General features: G+C 39.9%; 2 protein-coding genes across 5 annotated transcripts in view; one reads left to right on the plus strand and one right to left on the minus strand.

Annotated features, from left to right (window-relative positions):
- Positions 1-18,658, plus strand: part of LOC126271932 (DNA repair protein RAD52 homolog) — a 62,292-nt gene extending 43,634 nt beyond the window's left edge. For all 4 annotated transcript variants that reach the window (XM_049974352.1, XM_049974350.1, XM_049974351.1 and 1 more), the window contains 4 exons: positions 12,502-12,653; positions 15,245-15,443; positions 15,559-15,786; positions 15,865-18,658. In XM_049974352.1, coding sequence (XP_049830309.1) covers positions 12,502-12,653; positions 15,245-15,443; positions 15,559-15,786; positions 15,865-16,058 — 773 coding nt within the window. In that variant the 3' untranslated portion in view covers positions 16,059-18,658. The remainder of the gene's footprint in view (positions 1-12,501; positions 12,654-15,244; positions 15,444-15,558; positions 15,787-15,864) is intronic.
- A 454-nt stretch (positions 18,659-19,112) lies between these two features.
- LOC126271931 (Down syndrome cell adhesion molecule-like protein Dscam2) overlaps positions 19,113-19,778 on the minus strand; it is a 1,166,847-nt gene continuing 1,166,181 nt past the window's right edge. Inside the window, exon 32 of the mRNA XM_049974347.1 lies at positions 19,113-19,451. Within this exon, the coding sequence (XP_049830304.1) occupies positions 19,400-19,451 (52 nt within the window). The 3' untranslated portion in view covers positions 19,113-19,399. The remainder of the gene's footprint in view (positions 19,452-19,778) is intronic.

Here is a 19,778-nt window from a genome sequence, read left to right on the forward strand (position 1 = left end):
GCACCAGATAGGGTTGACAGAAGAGATAGAGAAGATCCAACGGACAGCAGCGCGCTTCGTTACAGGATCATTTAGTAATCGCGAAAGCGTTACGGAGATGATAGATAAACTCCAGTGGAAGACTGCAGGAGAGATGCTCAGTAGCTCGGTACGGGCTTTTGTTAAAGTTTCGAGAACATACCTTCACCGAAGAGTCAAGCAGTATATTGCTCCCTCCTACGTATATCTCGCGAAGACCACCACGAGGATAAAATCAGAGAGATTAGAGCCCACACAGAAGCATACCGACAATCCTTCTTTCCACGTACAATACAAGACTGGAATAGAAGGGAGAACCGATAGAGGTACTCAGGGTACCCTCCGCCACACACCGTCAGGTGGCTTGCGGAGTATGGATGTAGTTGTAGTTAAAATTGTTGCAGAAGAGCTGCACCATACACACCCAATAAATTGTTCTCAAGTTTTACATCTTTGTTACAGTGTGTAAATTTTGGTGAAGTTCATAGCAGTACACATGGATTTTTTTGAAAAGTGATTCATGTTAATGAGAAGTTTGAATGTGTGTTTTTATTTTGTAATACTATTGATGTGCTAGTTTAATCCAGGTTTGAAGTACAGTGTATTTTGTGTTTATATACTTTGGAGCTTATGTAGAACTTTACCCTACTGATGGTACACTACTGGTCATTAAAATTGCTATACCACGAAGATGATGTGCTACAGACACGAAGTTTAACCAACAGGAAGAAGATGTTGTGGTATGCAAATGATTAGCTTTTCAGAGCATTCACACAAGGTTGGCGTCAGTGGCGACACCTACAACGTGCTGACAGGAGGAGAGTTTCAACCGATTTCTCATACACAAACAGTAGTTGACCGGTATTGCCTGGTGAAACATTGTTGTGATGCCTCATGTAAGGAGGAGAAATGTGTACCATCACGTTTCCGACTTTGATAAAGGTTGGATTGTAGCCTATTGCAATTGTGGTTTATGGTATCGCCACATTGCTGCTCGCGTTGGTTGAGCTCCAATGACTGTTAGCAGAATATGGAATTGGTGGGTTCAGGAGGGTAATAAGGAATGCCGTACTGGATCCAAACGGCCTTGTATCACTAGCAGTCGAGATGACAGGCATCTTATCCGCATGGCTGTAACGGAACGTGCAGCCTCGTCTCGATCCCTGAGTCAACAGATGGGGATGTTTGCAAGACAACAAACATCTGCACGAACAGTTCGACAACATTTGCAGCAGCATGGACTATCAGTTCGGAGACCATGGCTGCAGTTACCCTTGACGCTCCATCAGACAGAAGCGCCTGCGATGGTGTACTCAACGACGAACTTGGGTGCATGAATGGCAAAACGTCATTTTTTTCGGATGAATCCAGGTTCTGTTTACAGCATTATGATGGTCGCATCTGTGTTTGGCGACATCGCGGTGCACGCAGATTGAAAGCATGTATTCGTCATCGCCATACTGGCGTATCACCTGGCGTGATGGTATGGGGTGCCATTAGTTACACGTCTCGGTCACCTCTTGTTCGCATTGACGGCACTTTGAACAGTGGATGTTACATTTCAAATGTGTTACGACCCGTGGCTCTACCCTTCATTCGATCCCTGCGAAACCCTACATTTTAGCAGGATACTGCACAACCGCATGTTGCAGGTCCTGTATGGGCCTTTCTAGATACAGAAAATGTTCGATTGCTGCCCTGGGCAGCACATTCTCCAGATCTCTCACCAATTGAAAACGTCTGGTCAATGGTAGCCGAGCAACTGGCTCGTCATGATATGTCAGTCACTACTCTTGATGAACTATGTCATCGTGTTGAAGCTGCATGGGCAGCTGTACCTGTACACTCCATGCAAGCTCTGTTTGACTCAATGCTCAGGCATATCAAGGTCATTATTACAGCCAGCGGTGGTTGTTCTGGGTACTGATTTCTCAGGAGCTATGCAACCAAATTGCGTGAAAATGTTATCACTTGTCAGTTCTAGTATAATATATTTGTCCAATGAATACCTGTTTATCATCTTCATTTCTTCTTGGTGTAGCAATTTTAATGGCCAGTAGTGTAAATTCTATAAATGTGTTGCTATAGTCCATGATGGTTTAACCACTGCATATTTCTTTCATTGCTGTGCAGCAGCAGCCTCAGGCCAGTTTATGCCTGGTAAGGGGCTCTTTACACTTGATCCCAAGCGTGATAGGGGTTTGTTTCTACAGGGTCTCAGCCTTATGATACATTTAAGTGTCCTTGCCCGAAGCTGGAAGAGGTCTCTTTTAGAATCGTAAGCCTATGTTTACTCCAAGATACTTGAATTTTGTACAGGTTTCATTAATTTGCTGTTGAATAACATGATGAAAACTGTACTGCCAGTCAAGAGATATCACTGATATAGCTTAATTAGAATAATGTGCTGTACTGGAACCCAGCTCTTGTTGCTTTTTTGGGGTCATTAAAATGAATTTGCATGTCAGTGTATAAAGCTGGATTCCTGCATCGTGCCTACATTTCCCTTAAATTGCAGACCAACAATCTTTTCTGCATGTATGTTCTTGTCAATTTACAGGGAATGCTAGAATATCGTTCTCTGTCTTAAGCTTTTGAGCACACTTTATGTTTCTTGCTGATACTCCAGAAAGTCTTGCTGTTTCTCTTTGCCCAGAATTTGGGTGCCAAGGTTAAAATTTGTGTCTGTTCTTTATGGTTGGATTCCCCTATCTTGCCCTTCAGTTCAGTCAACAAATATGCATAGTCAGCCCAGTTTCCACATTGCTTGATTTTACTGGCTTGTTCAGTTGCCATTTTACAACCATAGCATTTGTGATGTGATTTCCAATCCCACTATGTGGCTTTTCGAATTTTTTGCTTCATATACTGAGCCTTTGTCTCTGGTGATTACTACTTGTCTCAGGGATGAGTACTAATGATAAGACAGTGGTTAACACTTCATTTGGTGTGACTTCATTGCTACACTGTGATGATGATGATGAGGCTGTCAAAACTGCCTCCAGATATTTATTTGATACAGTCTTGCAAGCTGGACAAATTTTCTTACCTGGCTGTATGTTGTGAATAAAAGTAAGCATCTTCATCGTAGAACAAGCCTTATCTGCTGTTTCAGTATTACCTTTCTGAATTCCTGTCTGTACATTATGATCCTTTTTGTCAAAGGGCTCAAAGCATTTTAGTTTTATTTTATTTTATTTATTTATTTATTTATTTTTGTAAATTCTCATATTAAGACAGCAACAAAGCTTCATGGTGCAAACAAACATGAATAGTTCCAGCGTTCCTTCAGAGCATCAGACTCGTAACTCTTGTTCGCATAACTAAAATTGGTAAACAATCTCAAAGCAGTTTTTTCCCCATAGTAAATGACATGACACTGTGATGCTCCATCTGCTTACCTAATTGAGCAGAAAGGCAAGCTACTCCCATCTGGGTCTGTTTCTACTTAATTGCAAAAGTATTACTTGCAAAACACCACTGGCTCAAATGGCAGCCAAACTACAACTGAATGAAATTGTGCACATTAAATAATACTGGTATAAAATAAAATAGACATGTAACAATATTATGAAAAGGAAAGTTGCTACTCACCATACAGTGGAGATGCTACCCCTTCCCTCCGCACCCCAGCCTCCTCCTTGACTTCACCCAGTCACCACTCCCGTTATGCTCACAGTGTGATTTCAGATGCCTGAGACTGTAGTTTTCTGTGTGTGTGTGTGTGTGTGTGTGTGTGTGTGTGTGTGTGTGTGTGTGTGTGTGTACATCTGTTGTTGATGAAGACCTTGATGAAGACCTTAAGGGCCGAAAGCTTTATTTGTGACAGTCTTTTTGTTGAGTCTATCTGCGACTCAGCATTTCCGCTATATGGTGAGTAGCAACTTCCCTTTTCATAATATTGTTACATCCCATCCTGGTTTTCCATTGTTTGATAAAATACACATGTATATAGTTAAGAAAAAAAATAATCAAATGTAGTATTATTACAAATATAGATCTGGTTGCATCATCTTATGAAGTTACTCTGCGCCATAAGAAACCACTCACTGTGCTGCAAATACAACTATTAAATGCAGATTGTTTCAACAAGGCTTCACAAGACTGAACCAGACAGAAACATAGCTTGTTTTCCACTACATTTGGATTTGTCTGCCTCTCCAATATACTCTGAAAAAAGCGCTCTCAAATTTTTCCAAAGTATCACACTTGTCAGTAGTAGTAACTGTTCATGTTCTCGCTTCCCTCAAAAATTCTGAAATAATGTATCCAATTTTTTGTCAGTCAGTTTTTAATCAAGGCAAAACATTTGAAAAACTGTCCCAAAACTCTTTTGGGTGAATGTTACTGACAGGACCAATATCAAAAATTGTCTGTTAGTCACAGAAGCCATATCACATTACTGTGACAAAATTGCATTCTGTATTATTAGTATCTGTTCTAATGTTCTTTTTTACATTACACTATCTACTGTCATGTTCTACATCTACATCTACATCTACATCTACATCTACATCTACATCCATACTCCGCAAGCCACCTGATGGTGTGTGGCGGAGGGTACCCTGAGTACCTCTATCGGTTCTCCCTTCTATTCCAGTCTTGTATTGTACGTGGAAAGAAGGATTGTCGGTATGCTTCAGTGTGAGCTCTGATTTCTTTGATTTTATCCTCATGGTCTCTTCGCGAGATATACATAGGAGGGAGCAATATACTGCTTGACTCTTCGGTGAAGGTATGTTCTTGGAGCTTTAACAAAAGCCCGTACCGAGCTACTGAGCGTCTCTCCTGCAGAGTCTTCCACTGGAGTTTATCTATCATCTCCGTAACGCTTTTGCGATTACTAAATGATCCTGTAATGAAGCGCGCTGCTCTCCATTGGATCTTCTCTATCTCTTCTATCAACCCTATCTGGTGCGGATCCCACACTGCTGAGCAGTATTCAAGCAGTGGGCGAACAAGCGTACTGTAACCTACTTCCTTTGTTGTCGGATTGCATTTCCTTAGGATTCTTCCAATGAATCTCAGTCTGGCATCTGCTTTACCGACGATCAACTTTATATGATCATTCCATTTTAAATCACTCCTAATGCGTACTCCCAGATAATTTATGGAATTAACTACTTCCAGTTGCTGACCTGCTATTTTGTAGCTAAATGATAAGGGACCTATCTTTCTATGTATTCGCATCACATTACACTTGTCTACATTGAGATTCAATTGCCATTCCGTGCACCATTCATCAATTCGCTGCAGATCCTCCTGCATTTCAGTTCAATTTTCCATTGTTGCAACCTCTCGATACACCACAGCATCATCTGCAAAAAGCCTCAGTGAACTTCCGATGTCATCCACCAGGTCATTTATGTATATTGTGAATAGCAACAGTCCTATGACACTCCCCTGCGGCACACCTGAAATCACTCTTACTTCGGAAGACTTCTCTCCATTGAGAATGACATGCTGCGTTCTGTTATCTAGGAACTCCTCAATCCAATCACACAATTGATCTGATAGTCCGTATGCTCTTACTTTGTTCATTAAACGACTGTGGGGAACTGTGTCAAATGCCTTGCGGAAGTCAAGAAACACGGCATCTACCTGTGAACCCGTGTCTAAGGCCCTCTGAGTCTCGTGGACGAATAGCACGAGCTGGGTTTCAATGACCGTCTTTTTCGAAACCCATGCTGATTCCTACAGAGTAGATTTCTAGTCTCCAGAAAAGACATTATACTCGAACATAATACGTGTTCCAAAATTCTACAACTGATCGACGTTAGAGATGATCATATAAAGTTGATCGTCGGTAAAGCAGATGCCAGACTGAGATATAGAATGAGTAAGTCTATAGAAGCCATTGTGAGGCCTTGTGAGGGACCTTGGATTTTTAGGATTTTCTGCAGCTCAGTCTGGATGGAGGGAATGGGATCCATAGACTTACTAACTCCACCTGAGCCACGTACCCCTACCGTCTGCCTATTACCCAAAATCCACAAAGAGAACCATCCTGGTCGTCCCATTGTAGCAGGCTTCAAAGCCGCAACAGAACGTATCTCAGCTCTGGTAGACCAACACCTTCAACCTATCACCCGCAGACTCCCATTCTACATCAAGGACACAAACCACTTCCTAGAACGCCTCAAATCCATTCCCACTCCTCTCCCACCTGAAACCTTTCTTGTCACTATAGATGCTACATCCCTTCACACAAACATCCCACACATCCATGGTCTCTCTGCCCCTGAGCACTACCTCTCCCAACGCCCACCCGAAGATCTTCCAAAAACCTCGTTCCTTATCACACTTACCAACTGCATCCTCACCCATAATTACTTCACTTTTGAAGGCCAGACCTACAAACAAATTAGGGGAACGGCCATGGGAACCAGGATGACTCCGTCCTATGCCAACCTGTTCATGGGCCGCATGGAGGAGGCTTTCCTGAAGACCCAACAGCTGCTTCCCCTGGCCTGGTATAGGTTTATAGATGACATCTTTGTGGTCTTGACTCATGGTGAAGAAGCACTCCTTAATTTCCTCCATAACCTCAACTCCTTTTCGAATCTGAATTACACCTGATCCTTCTCCAAAACCCAAGCCACCTTCCTGGATGTTGACCTTCATCTTGTTGAAGCTCACATCCACACCTCTGTCCATATCAAACCCACAAACAAACAACAGTACCTTCACTTTGATAGCTGCCATCCATTCCACATCAAACGCTCCCTTCCCTACAGCCTAGGTATTCGTGGCAAACGTATCTGCTCCAGTGACGAATCCCTCAACAATTACACCAATAACCTGACCAGTGCTTTCCTCTCCCGCAACTATCCTGCAGACCTTGTCCACAAACAGATCTCCCGAGCAATACATTCCTCCCCGTCCAACAACAATATTCCTACCCTCAGACCACACAGAAGCATCCCCCTTGTCACCCAATATTATCCTGGCCTCGAATACATCAATAAATTACTCCGCCAGGGATATGACTTTCTCAAGTCAACCCCTGAAATGAGATGATCCCGTGACAAAATTCTCCCCATCCCACCCAGAGTTGCCTTTCGTCACCCCCCTAACCTCGGTAACATCCTTGTTAAACCCTACAATATTCCCAGACTACCTTCTCTACCCAGCAGTTCCTACCCCTGTAACCGACCCCGCTGCAAAACCTGCCCCGTGCATCCCCCCACAACCACCCACTCCAGCCCGCTGCTGGTAAAACATACACAATTCAAGGCAGGGCCACGTGTGAAACTACACATGTCATTTATCAGCTGACATGCCTGCACTGCACAGCCTTTTACATTGGTATGACAACAACTTAACTGGCTGAGCGCATAAACGGACACACGAACTGTCCGCCTAGGAGACGTCCAATACCCAGTAGCGGAGCATGCCCTCCAGCATAATTCTCGGGACCTAGGAACCTGCTACACCGTATGTGCCATTTGGCTTCTCCCACCCAACACCAGTTCTTCTGAACTGCGGAGATGGGAACTTGCACTCCAACACATCCTTTCATCCTGCCATCCCCCTGGACTGAACCTACGTTAAACCACCTCACTCCCATTTACTCTTCAGTCTTCTCCTCTTTCCCTTTCCTCTTTAGCCATTCATGCATCTTTTCATCCTACATCTTTATACTATATATCTCTTTACTTCTGTATGCATTCTCTTTGGTTTGAAGCTGGTACAGTACTTACAGTAGAATATCTTTAGCTTCCCTCTGACAACCATGCCTCCATCCTCGCTACCCTCACTGTTTTCCTTTCCCTGTTGCTTCATAACCTGGGTTGTGAGTAACTAAATCCTCTTTCCCTTCTTCCCTTTCTTTCCCCTCTCTCCTCCCTGATGAAGGAACATTTATTCTTAAAGCTAGGAACGTAAATTTTCGGTTTTTTTTTTTGTGTATCTATTGTCTGTACTGAGCTGAGGTAAGTACTGGCCAGCCCCTCTATCTTTTTGTTAGCAATAAAAAACTTTATAAGATGAGTATGTTAATACAAAGATATATTCAGTGAGCTCTGTGTTTTCGGTTGGTTAACTGGTATGGATTTACCACCTCACACTTCATCTGACTTAATCAGATTTTTGCATTTCTTTTACTCACTTGTTGACAAGAAAAAAAATTTCTTGTTATGGAGAATGCAGCATGTTATCTTTGGTGGATAGTAGTAGACAGATGTGGAAGTAACTTGGGTGTGCTCAAGGGAAGATTGTTGGGCCACTTGATGTTGATGTAATATATTAATGATCTTGCAGATGATGTTAGTAACTTCAGACATTTCGCAGACAATGCAGTTCTCTACAGTCAAGGGTAGCCTGATTGAAAATGCTCAAATATTTAGTCAGACCTTGATAAGATTTCAAAATAGTAAAGTGATTGGCTACTTGCTCTAAATATTCAGAAATGTAAAATTGTGCACTTCACAAAAAGAAAAAAACATAGTATCCTATGACTATAATATCAATGAGTCACTGTTGGAATCAGCCAGCTCATAGAGATACCTGTGTATCACGCTTTGGAGTGATTTGAAATGGAATGATCACATAGGCTCAGTCATGGATAGAGCAAGTAGCAGGCTCCGGTTAGCTGGTAAATAGTACGGAAATGCCATCATTCTAAAATTGAAACTGCTTATAAACCACTCTTACAACCCATCCTAGAATATGGGTCAAGTGTGGAGCCCTTATCAAAGACTAGCAGGGGATATTGAACATATATAGAGAAGGGCAGCACAAATAGTCACAAGTTTATTTGAGCCACTGGAGAGTGTCACTGAGATGTTGAAAGAACAGAATTGGCAGACTCTTGAAGATAGGCGGAAACCGTCCCAAGTTTCAAGAAGCAGTTTTGAACGATGACTCGAGGAATATACCTCCCCCAGCCCCTGTGTATCACTCTCATTTTGTTGTGGTCTTCAGTCCTGAGACTGGTTTGATGCAGCTCTCCATGCTACTCTATCCTGTGCAAGCTACTTCATCTCCCAGTACCTACTGCAACCTACATCCTTCTGAATCTGCTTGGTGTATTCATCTCTTGGTTTCCCTCTACGATTTTTACCCTCCATGCTGCCCTCCAAGGCTAAATTTATAATCCCTTGATACCTCAGGACGTGTCCTACCAACCGATCCCTTCTTCTAGTCAAGTTGGGCCACAGACTTCTCCTCTCCCCAATCCTATTCAATACCTCCTCATTAGTTACGTGATCTACCCACCCAATCTTCAACATTCTTCTGTAGCACCACATTTCGGAAGCTTCTATTCTCTTCTTGTCCAAACTATTTACTGTCCATGTTTCACTTCCATACATGGCTACACTCCATACAAATACTTTCAGAAACAACTTCCTGACAGTTAAATCTATACTCGATGTTAACAAATTTCTCTTCTTCAGAAACGCTTTGCTTGCCATTGCCAGTCTATATTTTATATCCTCTCTACTTCGACCATCATCAGTTATTTTGCTCCTCAAATAACAAAACTCCTTTACTACTTTAAGTGTCTCATTTCCTAATGTAATTCCCTTCACCATCACCCGACTTAATTGGACTACATTCCATTATCCTCGTTTTGCTTTTGTTGATGTTCATCTTATATCCTCCTTTTAAGACACTGTCCATTCTGTTCACCTGCCTTCCAAGTCCTTTGCTGTCTCGGACAGAATTACAATGTCATCGGCGAACCTCAAAGTTTTTATTTCTTCTCCATGGATTTTAATACCTACTCTGAATTTTTCTTTCGTTTCCTTTGCTGCTTGCTCAATATGCAGGTTGAATAACATTGGGGAGAGGCTACAACCCTGTCTCACTCCCTTCCCAACCGCTGCTTCCCTTTCATGTCCTTCGACTCTTATAACTGCCACCTGGTTTCTGTACAAATTGTAAATAGCCTTTCACTCCCTGTATGTTACCCCTGCCACCTTTAGAATTTGAAAGAGAGTATTCCAATCAACATTGTCAAAAGCTTTCTCTGAGTCTACAAATGCTAGAAACGTAGGTTTGCCTTTCCTTAATCTTTCTTCTAAGATAATGCGTAAGGTCAGTATTGCCTCACATGTTCCAACATATCTACGGAATCCGAACTGATCTTCCCCGAGGTCGGCTTCTACCAGTTTTTCCATTCGCCTGTAAAGAATTCGCGTTAGTATTTTACAGCTGTGAATTATTAAACTGATAGTTCAGTAATTTTCACATCTGTCAACACCTGCTTTCTTTGGGATTGGAATTATTATATTCTTCTTGAAGTCTGAGGGTATTTCGCCTGTCTCATACATCTTGCTCACCAGATGGTAGAGTTTTATCAGGACTGGCTCTCCCAAGGCTACCAGTAGTTCTAATGGAATGTTGTCTACTCCCGGGGCCTTGTTTCCACACAGGTCCATCAGTGCTCTGTTAAACTCTTCACGCAGTACCGTATCTCCCATTTCATCTTCATCTACATCCTCTTCCATTTCCATAATATTGTCCTCAAGTACTTCACCCTTGTATAGACCCTCTATATACTCCTTCCACCTTTCTGCTTTCCCCTTTGCTTAGAACTGGGTTTCCAACTTGATATGAAACAATTACTAACAAAGAGATAGAGGGGCTGGCCAGTACTTACCTCAGCTCAGTACAGCCGATAGAAACACAAAAAACAACCGAAAATTTAAGCTCCCTTCCCTACAGCCTAGGTATTCGTGGCAAACGTATCTGCTCCAGTGACGAATCCCTCAACAATTACACCAATAACCTGACCAGTGCTTTCCTCTCCCGCAACTATCCTGCAGACCTTGTCCACAAACAGATCTCCCGAGCAATACATTCCTCCCCGTCCAACAACAATATTCCTACCCTCAGACCACACAGAAGCATCCCCCTTGTCACCCAATATTATCCTGGCCTCGAATACATCAATAAATTACTCCGCCAGGGATATGACTTTCTCAAGTCAACCCCTGAAATGAGATCATCCCTTGACAAAATTCTCCCCACACCACCCAGAGTTGCCTTTCGTCGTCCCCCTAACCTCCGTAACATCCTTGTTAAACCCTGCAATATTCCCAGACTACCTTCTCTACCCAGCGGTTCCTACCCCTGTAACCGACCCCGCTGCATAACCTGCCCCATGCATCCCCCCACAACCACCTACTCCAGCCCCGCTACTAGGAAAACATACACAATTCAAGGCAGGGCCACGTGTGAGACTACACATGTCATTTATCAGCTGATATGCCTGCACTGCACAGCCTTTTACATCGGTATGACAACAACTAAACTGGCTGAGCGCATGAACGGACACAGACGAACTGTCCGCCTAGGAGATGTCCAATACCCAGTAGCGGAGCATGCCCTCCAGCATAATTCTAGGGACCTAGGAACCTGCTACACTGTATGTGCCATTTGGATTCTCCCACCCAACACCAGTCCCTCTGAACTGCGGAGATGGGAACTTGCACTCCAGCACATCCTTTCATCCCGCCATCCCCCTGGACTAAACCTACGTTAAACAACCTCACTCCCATTTACTTTTCAGTCTTCTCCTCTTTCCCTTTCCTCTTTAGCCATTCATGCATCTTTTCATCCTACATCTTTATACTATACACCTCTTTACTTCTGTATGCATCCTCTTTGGTTTGAAGCTGGCACAGTACCTGCAGTAGAATATCTTTGGCTTCCCTCTGACAACCATGCCTCCATCCTTGCTACCTTCCCTGTTTTCCTTTCCCTGTTGCTTCATAACCTGGGTTGTGAGTAACTAAATCCACTTTCCCTTCTTCCCTTTCTTTTCCCTCTCTCCTCCATGACGAAGGAACATTTATTCCGAAAGCTAGGAGCTTAAATTTTCGGTTGTTTTTTGTGTTTCTATCGGCTGTACTGAGCTGAGGTAAGTACTGGCCAGCCCCTCTATCTCTTTGTTAGTAATTGTTTCACATCTTTATATGAGATTTTCCATTAATTAGTTAGATTTCCAACTTGATATTCATACAAGTGGTTCTCCTTTCTCCATCACTCTCATAGGGATTGTGAAAATAAGAGTAGATTAATTACAACATGCACAGAGATATTTAAACAGTCATTTTTCCCTCACTCCCACATGAATGGAATGGGGGAAAGCCCTAATAACTAGTATGGTGAGGTGTACCCTCTGCCATGCCCTTCACAATGGTTCACTGAGAGTAGATGTTGATGTAGATGCAGAAGCATAACATTTTATGGTCAATGTGTCATTCAAACTTACTTTCCAGACACTCGGAGCAATATTTGCCAATTTTCATACAACCACTGCTCTGTCTTTGCACAATGACAGGGTATAAATAGAATATGTAATGACTTAGTTGGTTTAACATAGTATTGGCTTCAGTATGTTATTTACTTGGACTGAAAACTCTCGCATTGTTTGACAATACCAATGACCTTCTTTTGAATTTTGAACCTGTTAATATACTAGAACTTAATGCTGCAATTGAATTGGTTGTCTGAGGCTGTGGTATTTTACAGATTATGTAGATTCCAATGAAGGAGTGTTTTCAGTTGGAATATCATCAGTTGTCAAAGTAGAATTGAAAGATGGCACTTACCACCAGGAAATCGGCTATGGAATATCTGAGGGTCTCACAAGTAAAATACGAAGTATGTCACATGCAAGGGAGGTAATGACCAAATAATACTTAGTGATTTTTGAATTTTAATATTTTTCTGTTCTTTTTTTGAGGTACAGTGATAAATCTGTTTGTTACTGATTTTTTTTTTTATAGGTCATCTTGTACAACATGTATTAGGAGAGTAGCCCTTTCATGAATTTCAACTTGTTCTCACACACAAGTGAAATGGATTTTCTATTTTGCATTTTAGTGAATTCTGTAACATAATTAAATAGACCAGACATATTTTGGCTCGTGAATGGGAGTTTTCTTGATGCCAGCTACCGTAAAACAGGTGTTTCTTTGTATGTGGTTAAATTTTCCATCATTCTATGTCAAATTATCTCTCCTCACCACTACTCTTTCCTTTTATCTGTAAAAATTTTTTGAGAAGTGGCCACATTTTCATACAAAAAGATAATAAATCCTTACCTTACTGTGTCTCTGAAAGCTTTACTTAAGTGTGCCACAACTATATCCAATTTTTATAAATAACAAAAACTAAAACTAACTTTTCCCATGGTCCGGTATTTTGAGTCTGTATATTGATACAATAACTAATTGAGGCAACAATCATGACTCCCAAAACTGATGGTCTTGACTTTCCATTGTCATTTGATTTTCGCATGAGGTCATTAGTAATCTGTATGCTGACCTGTCAGCAGCAATTGTTGCAATCAAAGTAGCTAGTGGTCAGATAAAGTAATTGCATTCACATTAATCCTTACCAGTGATGAAATATGCTTGATTGCTTCCTCCTCCAGCTGTAGTATGTGACTGTCATCACTGTCACTTCTGAAACCACAAGAAATGTATTAATGAATCTTCAGTTTTATGTTTTCTCACTTGCCACTCGTACCTATTTTTTCAAACTGCTGGGTGAGCAGTTCTGTTGGACAGATTGCCTAACTTAATAAGTGCACAAAAGAAATATTTTTTGGTCCTTGTTCCCTTGATGATCTGACCCATTATATGACTTAGAGAAACACTGAGAAATCTTGATATTGCAAAGACAGATTTTGCTTTATCACTAACAGAGAGTATGCAGGATGCCAACAGGAAGAACAAAGCTTCTGGTTAGGTAACCATGGGATGATCAAAACAAAATCAAAGCAGCAATAAGGCAGATGCTGTTCTAATAATGAATAAGAAAATAGGAATTCAGGTGTGCTACTGTGAAGAGCATAATGAACAAATGATCATATTCAAGACAGATACAAAGCCAGCTAGCACTCACAGCTGAAGTACAAGTGTATATGGCCGCTAGCTGTGTACATGATAGATTGAAAGAATGGTTCATGAGATAAAATAATTTATTCAAGTGTGAAAGGAGATAGACATTTAATTGTGATGGGAGCTGGAATTTGATAACAGAAAAAGGAAGAGAAGGAAAGATAGTAAGAGAAGGGACAGTGGGGGAGTGAAAAGGGGAGTGACCTGGTAGAATTTTGCACAGAGCACAAGTTAATGACCGCTAACACTTGTATTTAGAGGTCATATACTGGAAGATACCTGGAGATATTGCAGTCACGGCAAGTGTAAACAAGTAGATCACCCAAGAGGTGAGGAGAGAGGAGGGGGTAAAAGTCCCTCCTCCCTCCTGCAGGGCTGAGAGCCAAGATTTTGCTTCTGTGAAAGCAGAACTGACATACAGTGGTACGGATTACTGATTCCTTCTGGTGTTGACAGTCATACTTAAACCTCATATAGGACCAGGATTAGTATCCTTACTTGTTTCAAAATAAGAAAGGTTAACAATGAGTAACACACAATCCAGATCAAGGCAGAGTACACAAAACATTTGGTAGTGGCTACTGTGTAATTGCTTGCTGATGTTGGCAGTCTAGTGAATGTGGTAGTTGAGGCCTGACCTCTACCAGTATCATAAGCAACCATAACTCCAACACCCCCATCTAAAACTGCTGCGTCAAACTGTCTCCATAATTGTTGTTTCTGTTGTTCTCAGATCAAAGACAACTTTGATGCAGCTCTCAATAGTAGTCTGTTTTTTGCAAGCCTTCACATTTTTTGCAGAATTGTTACATCCTACTTCCATTAGAACATATTATAGTCAAGCCTTGGTCTCCCATACAGTACTTGCCACCACCTCCATACTTGCCTCCATTATCAGACTGACTATTCCATGCTACCAAAAGTATATGATATTAATGGAATTAAAAGGATAGGTCTTCTAATATTGATGTCTTGCACCTATAATACTGGAACAAACTACTACAATCTTCCTTACCTTTTGAAGAGTTGCACACACAACTGAATTGCGTTTGCGTGAGTGTGTGTGTGTGTGTTTATTGTTGACGAAGGCCTTAATGGCTGAAAGTTTTAATTGTGAGAGTCTTTTTGTTGTGCCTGTCTGCAACTCAGCATCTTCGCCATATGGTGAGTAGCAGCTTTCTTTCTCATAATATTGTTACATTCTGCTTGCTTGTGCAAAAACAACAATAGTAATAATAATAATAATAATAATAATAATAATAATAAGACATAACGTCTGAGAAAGGAAAGAAATAATAATAATGTTGGACCCTTACAGGAAAAGTATGTGGTTTTAACTAAATCTCTTTGTTATTTTTACAAAACAGGATTCTGTGTTAAGGGGCATAAGATCAGCTTTACTCAGTTTCGGCGGAAAGATATCAGAAATTCTGATGAATTCTGATTTTTATCCTTCTGAAATAAGGAATTGTGATGGCATTCCCCAGAATGTAGGAATAACTCCAGAAAAGAAACCACTGGCACAACTTTTTCCCAACAATCAAGAATGTACACCTTCCATGTCAGGTGATTCATTTTGCCTGTTACAGTAATTCATTAATAAAAAGAAATAATATTGAGATTAAGTATAGGGTAACTTTATAGTGAACCTTTATGTTTTTTCTTTCTTTGTGCTTTGTAGTGAAAACAACAAAGAAGCCTAGTACCACCTGCACATCACCAGTGTTACATAGTGTGAACAAGAATGGCGTGTCTGATGAAGAAAGTCGACTTGAAAGGAAGCGGAGACAGCAACAGAAACAAGAACAGTTCCGTCAACAGTTCAAACAACAGAAACTAATACAAAACTCATCAGCTAAAAATACTCCACAGAAGACATCAAACAGCATAGCAGACAAAGGGAACACATGTGAGTTTTTAAGGATATTACTACCGTGATTATGAATTAAAAGTACTTTAACATTTTATGCTGAGTCTTGTTTCTCAGGTGAGTGGCCAATTGCCATTGAAACTCCACTGGCAGAGGAAGAATTCTTATCAACACAAGAAGTGGAGCAAATGGTTCAGACAAAAACTGTACCTCTGTTGGCTGTGTCAGCCGACATGAGATCACCGAAAAGATTTTCTCCTCTGAGACCAGACAGCTTCATTCCAAAGAAGCCACAGCAAAACACCAAGTGATATATTTAAACATTGTAAAATGTGTAAAAATATCAAATGTTTTAATGCTTTTTAACTTTTCTGAGCTAATATTGCATGCATCTCAAGTAACACCAAAAGGAACTGTTATCTCTAAAAGAGATTGGTAGAAGCTTTCTAATTAAGAACAAGATTAATTGTTAGAAACCACTTTCATAAGTTTTGCGTATGTATATGAAATGGAATTGGAGTACTGATTTTAAAAACAATTATGACTGTGATATGTAAGGTTTGATAGCTGTTTTGATAAACAGTACTTTATTTCCAAATGTTTTAATCTTGCAGTTGAAAGAGACATGGAGAGCATAAACTTCATGGACTTTTATCAGTTTTTGCTATTACTCATTGTTCACAGATGGAATGACAATAATCTGAGAAGATGAAGATAAAGATAAACTGCAAAAAGTCACCATTTATTTCAGATGAACTGTGTAGGAAAAACAGCCTTCATGCATCGACAGAAATGACCAAAATCTTAGCTTTCAAAGAGAAAGAGCCAGCAAGATTTAAAATTTCAGTAACTGCCCAAATCCTTAAGCAATTGTCACATTTCAGATATCGAGGGTAGTGATACCAACATCAAAAAGATGTAAACCAAAAACTTAATATTCCAGCACATATATGGCACAGTCAGTCGTCATTTGAAAACTGCCAAAAGATTAAATTTCACAAGATAATTACAAAGTTTGTCATACTCTTTAGAAGTGAGAACTCAGTTCTCATAGTAGAAAACCAATCAATTATCCAATTATCTGAAATAAGTTTGCTGAGCAGTGTACATATTGAATCACATTAGAAATGAAGACCTTCATGGGGAACTGAATAAGATTGCATCTAAGAACAGAGAGAACTGGAAACACCACATTGCAGAAGTGAGGATTGAGATACACCAACCAAACTTATACAGGTCTATCAACCTTGTGGTGATATGGTTTTGTGTATTCAGTATTTTTCTGTTTGTGCCACTATAAGTTAGTGTGTTGTGTGATTGAGATTGTATCATAACCCAAGGTTGTTGGGGTATTCTCCTAATTGTTAATGTCAAACCATGTCTACCTTAATGTTTCTTTTTCTTTTCTTTTTAATCTGTTTGCTTTCATTTGTCTCACTACGAACACTCAAGTTAATACATACTATTTTATAATTATACAGGGTGGTGCAAAAGTTACTGGACTCTGATTTAAACAAAAGATTGAATACAAGGAATACATAAAATTATTTTTTATGTCCAAACTGTTTTCCGTTGTCATTAATACATTTTTGAAGCCTTTTTGGAACACTGCTACATACTCTACAGCATAGTGTGGTATCACTGTCAAAACCATGAAATGCATTGTGTATGTAGTCTTTTAGTTCAGTAATGGTCTGAGGCTTTAGAGAGTAAATGGAGTCCTTGACGACACCCCAGAGGAAAAAATCCATGGGTGAACGTGGAGGCATGTCAATATCTGACCTTCGACCAGTCACTTTTCTTTGGAAAGTTTCATTTATGTCCTGGTATCTCGTAATTATGAAGCATATCCAAATTGTTATCTCGTGTCACTGTTCCTTCAAGAAAATATGGTCCAAGTTTACCAAATGAACATATTGCCCCCCAAACACTCAAGCTAGTTTGATTTAGTGGTTGTTCTAACAAAAGATTTTGACTGTCGGTACACTAGTAAGACCAGTCATGTTTGTTTGTGTCTGCATAACTTAAAATTGGCCTTGTTAGACAATACAGTTTTATTGAATTGATTAGGTTTCTGTTGATCAAGCATCAGTTCACAAAATCACCCATGTTGTAAATGTAGAATGTAATGTTTAAACTTCTGTTTGTGTAACATTCTTTGCACTGACCTTTGTGATAAATACAGCTCAGTTGCTAATTGTCTGGTTGATTTTTGTGGACTTTGGGTCAGAGCTAAATGTACCCGCAGTTCATTTTACTCAGTAGTGGCTGTTGTTGGGTGGCCAGATATTAGTGCATCCATAACAAATCCATGTTCTTCGAATCTCCTCGTATGTAGTACACTGTCTGTCCAGATGGTGGTTCGGTTCTTAAGTACCTTCCCCATTCATTAACAATAACAGTAGCACCACTTTTATAAAATGTTTTTGACACAAAAATCCTTTCTTCTTCAGTTACCAATGTGACAATTCAGAAAACTACAGCTGTAAACATGTCTCACTGATCATGATTTCAACAATTCACTGTTATGATTACTTTGTTTTGATTGTCGTTGCATTTTATACCAAATTGACAAAACGTAATTATCACCATTTAGTAATAACAAGTTAATGGGTTAAAACTTCTTTCTGTACTACGTCTTGCTGTTACTTTTATTTCCTTTTTGCCACCCTGTAGTTGCTTATATTAAATATAAGCTGAGCAACAGGTATGTTTTCAGTTCTCTTATAAACATGCATAATTTTATTAATTTATGGTCCCTGTAAACTGAATGTCACGAGGCGAGAGTGATTGTGAAGATAATTTGTAATTGAAAAGTAAATTTTCAAAATTTTCTTTCAGTTTTATTATAAAATCAGTGAATACAGAAAATAAATTTTTGTCAGTTCTTTTCCATACTTAAAAAAAAGAACATTATTTTGTACTTATTCAGATTTACCTGAATATCCCATTGCTGTAAATATGGTATCAGGTTATAAAACCATCTTGCAATAAGACCACTGAATTGCATTAAAGTCATTCTTCATTACTGCTAACAGCAACAATTAGATCATGTAACCTTCTGTATCTGTGGAAAATATTTGAAGAGCAATAAAACTGAGCGTAAGACAGGAGGCTACATTTTGGACTTTGCCTGCACCACACAGACATACATGAATAGAATATATGTCTTAATAACAGTGTTTTAATAATTGTATATATGTCACGGTTCTTTAACAGTCATAGATAATATAACAGTTGTTGCAGTCATTTATCATGCTTCATTAATAGAAGCTACAAATATATATATATATATGTATATAGTTTGTTTACAAAATACTTTTTTTACAAAAAACTCCAACGTTACCACTCAACATCTCACCCATTGGTTTTCACAAGGTCAGTATAAATTGCACCATTTTGATATTGGTGTTCATTGGACAGAAACATATGCAGCAGCATGTACAAAATGAAATAGTGTTTCACTTGTTTAGTTCACACTTTCTTCACACACTGTTTTTGCATTAACACACATACACACACTATATTCAATCAGCTAAACAGCTCACTGTGCTGTTGAAATGTTAAGACACTGAAGGAGAATTCTGTGAGCACTGTGATTCAAGTCTTAAAGCTCATTCACCTCAATGGAATTCTTTGTAGCTTAGGGGGCTCAGACATGTATTGTGTAATCTTGTTTCTCTCTGTCTCGTTCCTGTCGATATCTGAAACAATTTTATAGACTTTCATCATATGGTTAAAACAAAGCAAACAGAGTTTTATTTTAAATTTCATACATAATACCTCAAATGAGCCTGTGACGTGTACGGTTGAACCACCAGGTTTTTAAAAAAAAGTACTTAAGTAAATTTCCTAATTATCTGGTTTGAAGCTTTCACCCTGTTCTGCAGTAGAAACTGCAACCTAGCTGACATATGCACCGTGCCTGATATTTCTTAGTATGTACTTGCTCTTTTCATTACAGTGACTGATAAGTAGTCTCATCATGCCTAATCCATTATGACCTGAGCTGTAGCAAAATTTCTTCCTTT

The sequence above is a fragment of the Schistocerca gregaria genome, chromosome 5 (genome assembly GCF_023897955.1).
Source record: "Schistocerca gregaria isolate iqSchGreg1 chromosome 5, iqSchGreg1.2, whole genome shotgun sequence".
NCBI classification, from domain to species: Eukaryota; Metazoa; Arthropoda; class Insecta; order Orthoptera; family Acrididae; genus Schistocerca; species Schistocerca gregaria.